We start from the raw sequence: 10,000 nt of genomic DNA, 5'->3' as shown, positions 1-10,000 counted from the left end.
CCTGTTGCTTCTGAACTTCCACCTCAGTGCAGGGGTCATGGGGTCATGAGTTCATGCGGTCATCAGGTGGAGCTGCAGGTGTGCTGGGCCATCAGGAGATCAGTCTGGGGCATTAAAGGATGACCAGAAGCCGCAGGGCAGAAGGCAGAACCCGATTTCTCTACTTACTGGCCCTGCTGCTGTATGGAATTTGATGCTGTTTTCTTTGATTATGATTCCAGCTTTCTCGTTTGCGCTCCCTGACTTTTTGATTGTGGTTTTGACACAAACGTGTCTGGGGGTTGGGAATTCCTTGGGTGCATTCCCATTGGCTTATTTATGTTTGATGGACAGCTAAGCAAGTTTACGATTCAGTTTATTATTAACAATTTTAACTATTACTGATTGTACATTGTTGTTTACAGGAGCAAGTACGAACTGAGTTCTTACAAAGAATACAACAAAGATTCCTCTTAACGTTGAGAAATGAAGCACTAGACCTCGGCTATCTATTAGATGTTGCCCAGCAGGAATGGAATGTTAGCTACTAGCTAGCCTACCAAGCGGGGCTCAAGGCGAGGCGGTGTGTCTTGACGTGAGCTAGCCGGTTACCGAGCGGGGCTCAAGGCAAGGCTGTTGTGATTTTGCTTGACTGGGACTAGCGGTTACCGAGCTGGGCTCAAGGTAAACCGCTCCGTGTTTGTGTTTGACAGAGGCTAGCCTGTGGCTGAGCTGGGCTCCAGGCGAGGCTACCGTGCTTGTGGACAGTGACGTTAGCCCGGTGATGACGTTGTTACAACCAATCAGAAGCAGAGTACGGCATTCGCAATACGCTTGCTTAGCTGTCCATCAAACATAAATAAGCCAATGGGAATGCACCCAAGGAAATCCCAACCCCCAGACACGTTTGTGTCAAAACCGCAATCAAAAAGTCAGGGAGCGCAAACGAGAAAGCTGGAATCATAATCAAAGAAAACAGCATCAAACAAAACTGAGAAAGAGGCAAAGACAAATATGTTACATGGTTACCCAAATGATTTCATTGCAATCTTGTATTTTTTAATTGAGTTTAATTTTTTTGTTTGATTTTTTCTATTTGGTATTTTGATTTGTATTTTTTTGCTTGCTATTTTATAAGTATTCTTTAATTTTTTTGACACAAAATTGACTCCATACTGCTGCCCCCACGTCCAGAATCCGGATCAGAGGTTCCTACTGCTGCCCCCACGTTCTAGAATCTGAATCAGAATCAGAATCCGGATCAGAGCTTCCTACTGCTGCCCCCACATTCTAGAATCTGAATCCAAATCAGAATCCTGATCAGAGGTTCCTGCCATGTTCTAGAATCTGAATTAGAATCCAAATAGAATCCAAATCAGAGGCTCCTGCTGTGTTTGATGCATGTACATCAAGGAAATGTGCCTCACCAGTTGCTTAATGCTCTCTCTCTCCCCCCTCTCTGTGTGTGTGTGTGCAGGTTACACGGGTAGTGTTGCTGTGGGTGAACAATCATTTCAATGACTTTGAGGGTGACCCTGCCATGACCCACTTTCTGGAAGAGTTTGAGAACAATCTAGAAAGAGAGGTTTGCCGTCTTACTCATCACTATGTTTGTCCTTTAATGCCATCTTACTCATCACTATGTTTGTCCTTTAATGCCATCTTACTCATCACTATGTTTGTCCGTGAATGCCATCTTACTCATCACTATGTTTGTCCGTTAATGCCATCTTACTCATCACTATGTTTGTCCGTTAATGCCATCTTACTCATCACTATGTTATGTTTGTCCTTTAATGCCATCTTACTCATCACTATGTTTGTCCTTTAATGCCATCTTACTCATCACTATGTTATGTTTGTCCTTTAATGCCATCTTACTCATCACTATGTTTGTCCGTTAATGCCATCTTACTCATCACTATGTTATGTTTGTCCATATGTCTTTCATCTGTAATGCTCTTCATCTCTGCGTTCGTCCATATGGCCAGAGAAGGAGTTGTTGTTTGTTTGTTTGTTTGTTTGTTTGTTTTTGGCGTCTGATAACTGACCCCTCTGCTCCCTGTCTGGAACAGAAAATGTGCGGGCACTTACGACTGTTAAACATCGCCTGCGCAGCCAAAGCCAAGCTGCGGGTGGTGACGCTGACCAAGGCGTCACGGGACACGCCGCTAGCCTTCACACTGCTGGGCGGCGCGGAGAAGGGCGTCCGCATCTTCATCGACAGCGTCGAGCCCGGCAGCAAGGCCGCAGAGGCTGGCCTCAAGAGAGGAGACCAGGTGACCACTCAGAGCTGCTGGTAATGCAGCTGCAGTAGGGTGTGTGTGTGTGTGTGTTATGTGTTTGTGTGTGTGTGTGTGTGTGAGAGCGTGTGTGTGTTTGTGAGTGTGTGTGTGAGCGTGCGCGCATGCACGTACGTACTTGTGGAGATCAGTCATAGCTGAGCATCAGTGGCCTTGAGTGAGGGTGTAGCGGATGGAGCTCCAGTGCTCGTGTGTGTGTGCGTGTGTGTGTAACTAGTGAGGGTGTAGCGGATGGAGCTCCAGTGCTCGTGTGTGTGTGTAACTAGATGCCACTTCTCTTGTCTAAAAAGGAAGTTCACTCACGGTTCATCCGTGAGTTACTTCCTCACATGAAACCCAATCAGAATGGACTCTTTCTGCATTCACACACCCTCACACAGTCAACTAGAGAACAGGAAATGACAAGGGGAGTGTGTGTGTGTGTGTGTTAGTTGGGGGGGGTTCATCATTTCTAATTTCCATGGTTACTGACGTCTCTCTCTCTATCTCTCCTGGGTCAGATTCTGGAGGTAAACGGACAGAACTTTGAGAATGTTCAACTGTCCAAAGCCAACGAGATCCTACGGAACAACACTCACCTGTCTATTACTGTGAAAACCAACCTGCTGGGTGAGCTCTGGGAATGTGTGTGTGTGTGTGTTACATAGGGAATGTGTGTTATGTGGTGTAATGTGTGTGTTGTGTTAGATTGGGAATGTGTGTGTGTTGTGTTAGTTTGGGAATATGTGTGTTGTGTTAGATACCTTTTTCTGTGTTATTTTCCTAATTAACATTGTTTTTGTTGTTTATTGTTTGTTGTTTGTCCTTCAGTGTTCAAAGAGCTGCTGGCTCGACCGGACCAGGACCACGAGCACGACCCTGAGGACGAGCTGGACCGCAAGAACGGCGCCCCGCACATCCCCAAGATCGGCGACATGAAGAAGGCGAGCCGCTACTCGATCCCGGACCTGGCGGTGGACGTGGAGCAGGCCATGGGGCTGGAGAAGGTCAGCAAGAAGGCCAAGGCCAACACTGTGGGAGGCCGCAACAAGCTCAAGAAGATCTTCGACAAGACGCTCACCAGCATCCTGCCCCCCAAGCCCTACAAGTGAGTCCAGTCCTGTTTTATACAGTCTACGGTCCAGACCTGTTTTATACAGTCTATGGTCCAGACCTCTGTTGTAGTCTGCTGTAGTCTCCTGTAGTCTGCTCCATACTCTGGGTCCAGTCTGCTGTAGTCTAGTCTGCTGTAGTCTCCTGTAGTCTGCTGTAGTCTCCTGTAGTCTATTGTAATCTCCTGTAGTCTGCTGTGATCTGCTGTAGTCTCCTGTAGTCTGCTCCATACTCTGGGTCCAGTCTGCTGTAGTCTGGTCTCATGTAATCTGGTCCAGTCTCATGTACCCTGACTGACCGCAGTCTGTAGGTTTTCTGAAATATCTGTCTGAAAGAAACCTGCATTGAATGTGTTGTATGCCAGTAATGGTTCTGTCTGACAATGTATTGAGCAACTTGTTTTAAAGCGATATCTAATGAAACTAACTTGTTTTAAAGCGATATCTAATGAAACTAACTTGTAAAGAGCTATCTTATGAAACTAACTTGTTTTAAAGCACTATCTGATGTTTCTGTGTGGTGTGTGTGTGTGTGTGTGTGTGTGATATCTAACGTTTCTGTGTGGTGTGCAGTGATGTGGGCGTGGGTCAATCTCAGGATGACAGCATCGTGGGGCTGAAGCAGTCCAAGCAGATTCCTCCTGCGCTGCCCGTCAGTGGGAACCTCTCGTCCAGCAACCCCGACCTGCTGCAGTCCCACCACCGCATCCTCGACTTCAACAACCAGCCAGGTGGGGGCGCTCTCTCTCTCACACTAGAGTGCGGTTCGGGCCGCAAATTTCTGTCCGAACCCGGCCCGTGTCCGACAGAGTTGCATCCAAACCCGACAGGCATTTTCATTTTTATGTCCGAACCCGACCTGAGTCTGACGCAGATGATGCCTCAGCTCAGTTATTCCCATGCTAGTGATTATTATTATTCACGTTTGTGTCTTTAGCCCATTAAACGGAACAAACAACAAATGGAATTCTTGTCTACAGAATCAGATGAGAGTGCACGCACGCAGGTCACACACAGCGCACATTAACAAGAGGCCCAAGCAAGTAATTCTGCTTGTTTCTGAACACAATAATTTAAAGGAATTGTGTTTACTTAACTGCCCAGTGAATGCTAACAACCTAATTCACCCTCGATTGCCCAATGTTGACGACAAATTTCTCTGGAAGCTATTCGATGGTAGCATCATTAGGTTGCTAACTGGCTAACTTTATATCGTCAGTGTAACATAACCAACTGGTACACATTACTTGTTAAAACTATTCCCACAGACATTGTAGGGAATGTGCATTCATGTGAGAATAAATTAAGATGCAACTTATGAGTATGTGGTGTTACGGCAAAAGGCTTAGCTTGCTAAACCGAGCTACACAGTCCGGCCATTGAAAGCAGTTCTACAATGAGTACACTCGAGACAGTTCTGGCCGTTTAACTGGAATTAGCAAAATGAGGGAACTTAATGTTACCCTTAACCTCGTTGACACACAGATAACTCTCAGTTCAAACGTGTTTGTGCCGTTTATTGATGTTTGCTAAAAGATTTAATATTTTTATAGGTGTTTTCGGTAGTCAAGCCGGTGCACCTCCATTAGATTACATGCAATTGAAACTAATATTTTCCCCCTTGGGGGCGTTTCAGCCACGGTAACCACGGCAACTGGGGGCGGTAACGACGATTATGACTAGATGCCGACTGTATGTATCTTGCACACAGGAAGAAAGCTGTTGGGTCTTTTTTACATTTTATTTTACTCAAAACAAATGTTTGCATCATGTAAAGCAGACCTGTTGGTTACCCAACATAATAAGCTATTTTAAATGTAAAGCTTCCAAAGCATATCGCCTCCATGTGTCCGAACCCGAACCGAACCCGACTACAATTTCTAAATATTTGTCCGAACCCGACCCATAGCCACACTCCATCTCACACACACAGCAAGAGAGACTCGGGATTTAGGGTCAGTGATAGGGCAGACAAACACACACATAGATATGTATACACATTCACATACATTCACATGATTCTAAACAGAACCACAATAGCACAGTACCATTAGCCTGTTAACATAATGCTAAACAGAACCACTGTAGCACATTAGCCTTCTAACATAATGCTAAACAGAACCACTATAACACAGTTTCATTAGCTTGCTAACACAATGCTAAACAGAAGGACTATAACACAGTATCATTAGCCTGCTAACACGATGCTAAACAGAAGCACTATAACACAGTATCATTATTAGCCTGCTAACATGATGCTAAACAGAAGCACTATAACACAGTATCATTAGCCTGCTAACATGATGCTAAACAGAAGCACTGTAACACAGTATCATTAACCTGCTAACACGATGCTAAACAGAAGCACTATAACACAGTATCATTAGCCTGCTAACACGATGCTAAACAGAAGCAGGCCCATGATTACGTGCTCACATTCTCTCTTATCACCACCATTACAGAGGCTGCTGCAGCAAGTGAGTAGTAACCCCCCGACTGTCTGGTGTTGGCTGTCGTGGGTCTGATTAAGGGATGGGGAATCTGGCCTGGACCTCAACACATGATTTATGATTTATTCTGAATGGTGATGGTGTGTCTCATAAATACGAACACCTGTGATTTACATAGATGTATCCACAGATCAAATGAGAGCTTGAGATTTGTGCGAGTACAAAAAGTCATTACGGCTTTTCCTGCTCATAATCACAGTGGATTACAATGATTTTTAAATAATCTGATATTTCCAATTATTTTGCCAGTGCAGTAAATTTTTCCATAATTCAGACATAAATTAAAACAAACAAATCAAAGAAATGATCTCTGTGTCAGTTGAGATGTGCAGGTTTCTACAGTTTGAATTGTGAGGTCTTAAACTCTGTGTGTACTGTATGTGTGTGTGTGTGTGTTGTGTGTGTGTGTGTGTGGCATGATGAGGTCTTAAACTCCGTGTTAAAGGAACACATTACATCAGCTGCAGGTCTGTAACCTGTTTTTACCCAGATGAGGTGGTCGATGTCTCTCTTCTGAAGCTTGCCCGTTCGCTAAATGTGTGTGTGTGTGTGTGTGTGTGTCTGTTTGTTGTGCAGACATGTCGGACCAGGTGCTGCGTGTGTTTAAGGCGGACCAGCAGAGTCGCTACATCATGATCAGCAAGGACACGACGGCTAAGGAGGTGGTGGCTCAGGCCATCCGGGAGTTCGCGCTCACCGCCGCCGCAGAAGCCTATTCGCTGTGCGAGGTGTCCGTCACCCCCGAGGGTGTGATCAAGCAGAGGCGCCTCCCAGAGCAGCTCTCCAAACTGGCCGACAGGATCCAGCTCAGTGGCAGGTCAGACACACACACACACACACACACACATATAAATACTATATACAGGACCCTCACACTCAGTAACGTGGAGACGTACTACCTGAAGAGTAACATGGAGACTGATATGCTGTGTGTGTGTGTAGGTACTACCTGAAGAGCAACATGGAGACGGAGACGCTGTGCTCGGACGAGGATGCCCAGGAGCTGTTGCGTGAGGGTCAGATCGGTCTGCTGCAGCTCAGCACGGTGGAGGTGGCCACTCAGCTGTCCATGCGCGCGTTCCAGCTCTTCTGCGCCATCGAGCCCACCGAGTACATCGACGACCTCTTCAAGCTCCGCCGGCCCGGCCTGCCAGCTGCCGCCGCTACCACGGGAACCGCCGAGCCGCCCGTGTCCAGCCTAAAGCGCTTCGAGGAGGCCATCAACCGCGAGACCTTCTGGGTGACGTCCGAGGTGGTGCGGGAGCCCAACCAGCTGAAGAGGATGAAGATCGTCAAGCACTTCATCAAGATCGCCCTGCACTGTCGCGAGTGCAAGAACTTCAACTCCATGTTCGCCATCATCAGGTGAGTCGGACCAGCACACACACACACACACACACACACACACACGCACAGCACAAGTCTCAAGACTAAACTCCAAGCTAAATTGCAGCAAACTCTAATCTGAACTACCCAGCTCCAATCTGAACTACCCAGCTCCAATCTAAACTACCCAGCTCCAACCCAGCCTCAATCTTAACTACCCAGCCCCAATCTAAACTACCCAGCTCCAATCTGAACTACCCAGCTCCAATCTGAACTACCCAGCTCCAATCTGAACTACCCTGCTCCAATCTGAACTACCCAGCATCTGAACTACCCAGCTCCAATCTGAACTACCCAGCATCTGAACTACCCAGCTCCAATCTGAACTACCCAGCTCCAATCTGAACTACCCAGCCCCAATCTTAACTACCCAGCCCCAATCTTAACTACCCAGCCCCAATCTGAACTACCCAGCTCCAGTCCAGTGAACTCTATCTCTCTGTCTGTCTCGGTCTCCAACTCTGTCAGACTCAAATCTAAACAATGAAACTACCAAACTCAAATTAATTAAACTCTATCCAGCTCCATGTAATTTATATCCTACTGTAATTGAACTCATTAGCCTGAACTATGTTCTCATAAGTACTTGTGTTCGATGCTGAATGACCAAAATGCAGTAGTAACGATAATGTGCTTCTGTAGTTTTGTCATTAGGTCTTGTTTTGCATCCTCAGTGATGACTGAGGGGGCTGTGGGGGCTATATGAATCTAACAGGTTGTCTTTTGACTGTGTGTGTGTGTGTGTGTGTCAGTGGGTTGAACCTGGCGCCCGTCTCACGGCTGAGGGGGACGTGGGAGAAGCTGCCCAGTAAGTACGAGAAGCTGTTCAGCGACCTGCAGGACCTGTTCGACCCGTCCAGAAACATGGCCAAGTACCGCAACGTACTCAACAACCAGAACCTGCAGCCGCCAATCATCCCCCTCTTCCCCGTCATCAAAAAGGACCTCACCTTCCTGCACGAGGGTACGTACACACACCCGCGCGCGCGTGCACACACACACACACACACAGAAACACTCTCTCACACACACACACACACACGCACACAAACACACACACGCACACAGAAACACTCTCTCACACACACACACACACACACAGATAGATAGATAGATAGATACTTTATTGATCCCCAAGGGGAAATTCAAGAAACACAGGAACACTCACACACACACACACACACACACACAGACTCACGCACATAGATAGGTGTCTCTGATGATAGGTGGGTTTTGTCGCCCCCTGCAGGTAACGACTCTAAGGTGGATGGCCTTGTGAACTTTGAGAAGCTACGGATGATCGCCAAGGAGATCCGTCACGTTGGACGCATGGCCGCCGTCAACATGGACCCTGCACTCATGTTCCGCACCAGGTACGTGTTCCGCCCCAACCCAAACCACTCATGTATTGCACCCATATTCCGCACCAGGTACCTCAGACGGTTCTCCCACATCTGGGCAGAATGGCTCGCACACCACTGTCTCAATAGTTCACTCACTGCGGAGCGCTACAGGAATGACTCACAAATCACCCTGGGAATGACTCGCTGGGCAGTGTGTGTATGTGTGTGTGTGTGTCTGTCTGTATAAGAGGGAGATTACTTCTTCCAGGTCCCACTATACTGTGCAGGCTAGCTTTCAGTGTTGCCATGACAAAGTGTATGTGTGTGTGTGTGTGTGATATGATCACATCTCTTCTTGCATCTGCAGTCTCTTGATTTCCTCTCTACTTGACTAGTGGAATCCTACTGTCTCTCTGTCTGTCGATGTGTGTGTACTATTTGTGTGTGTGTATGTGTGTCTGGTGTGTGTGTGTGTGTGTGTGTGTGTGTGTGTGTGTAGTGTGTGTGTGTGTAGTGTAGTGTGTGTGTGATATCTGTTGACTCCATGTTGTGTTCCAGAATGTTCCTCTTCTGTGTTGGGCCTCTGGGTTCTCTTTGGTGCTCTTCCCATCTAAGCTTGTCTCTCGTTTTCTTTCTCTCGTTCTCTCTCTCTCTCTCTCTCTCTCTCTCCCTCTCTCCTTCTGTCCGTCCACCCCCCCCCCCCCCCCCCCACGCTTTACCGTCTGTGCCCCCCACCCCCCACAGGAAGAAGAAGTGGCGCAGTCTAGGGTAAGTGCGTGACCTTTGACCTGCGTGGCTCTCGCTCTCTCGCCTGCTCGTCCCTCATCCCTCCTTCACCTCCTTCTCTTTCTCTCCTCCTTTTGTTTTTCTCTGATCCCTCGCTTTTGCTCCGCCATGTTTGAGTTGATTTGGCACCGCCATCACTTTTGCTATTATTAGGACCCGACACACACACACACTCACACACAAACACACGCACACTCACAAACACAGACACACGCACATACCCACACACACACAAACACAGACACACGCACATACGCACACACACACAAACACAGACACACGCACATACGCACACACACACACACACACACACACACATACACACAGAGTCATTTAATCCCATTAGCAAAAGTGATAGCCGTAACATTTCCCCCTCGGCTTCCTCTCCACTCACCATACTGGCATGCTTGTGTTTGTTTGTTTGTTATTTGTGTGTTTGTTTGTTTGCTCATGACTTATTTATTTCTGTATTTAATGCTGAATTTGCAGAGGTTTGCAGTTGCAGTGTGTTCTGACCTGAGCTGATGAATCAGTAGATGTTGATCTGATGTGTGTTTGAAACCAGTAGACGCTACAACACACACACACACCCACTCACACAC

The 10,000-nt window shown here is 47.1% G+C and overlaps 1 protein-coding gene across 3 annotated transcripts in view; it reads left to right on the top strand.

Moving 5' to 3' along the window:
* rapgef2b (Rap guanine nucleotide exchange factor 2b) overlaps positions 1-10,000 on the top strand; it is a 111,175-nt gene that overhangs the window by 89,437 nt on the left and 11,738 nt on the right. For 2 of the 3 annotated variants that reach the window (XM_042061734.1, XM_042061733.1), the window contains 10 exons: positions 1,457-1,564; positions 2,055-2,258; positions 2,783-2,891; positions 3,093-3,369; positions 3,947-4,104; positions 6,460-6,700; positions 6,826-7,248; positions 8,022-8,233; positions 8,519-8,642; positions 9,357-9,380. In XM_042061734.1, coding sequence (XP_041917668.1) covers positions 1,457-1,564; positions 2,055-2,258; positions 2,783-2,891; positions 3,093-3,369; positions 3,947-4,104; positions 6,460-6,700; positions 6,826-7,248; positions 8,022-8,233; positions 8,519-8,642; positions 9,357-9,380 — 1,880 coding nt within the window. Of the gene's footprint in view, positions 1-1,456; positions 1,565-2,054; positions 2,259-2,782; positions 2,892-3,092; positions 3,370-3,946; positions 4,105-5,835; positions 5,851-6,459; positions 6,701-6,825; positions 7,249-8,021; positions 8,234-8,518; positions 8,643-9,356; positions 9,381-10,000 lie in introns of all 3 variants that reach the window. The other variant, XM_042061732.1, reaches the window with a different exon arrangement.

The sequence above is a fragment of the Alosa sapidissima genome, chromosome 14 (assembly GCF_018492685.1).
Source record: "Alosa sapidissima isolate fAloSap1 chromosome 14, fAloSap1.pri, whole genome shotgun sequence".
Taxonomy (NCBI): Eukaryota; Metazoa; Chordata; class Actinopteri; order Clupeiformes; family Clupeidae; genus Alosa; species Alosa sapidissima.
Note: the sequence above shows the minus strand (reverse complement) of the source record. Positions and strands in the feature narration are given on the sequence as shown.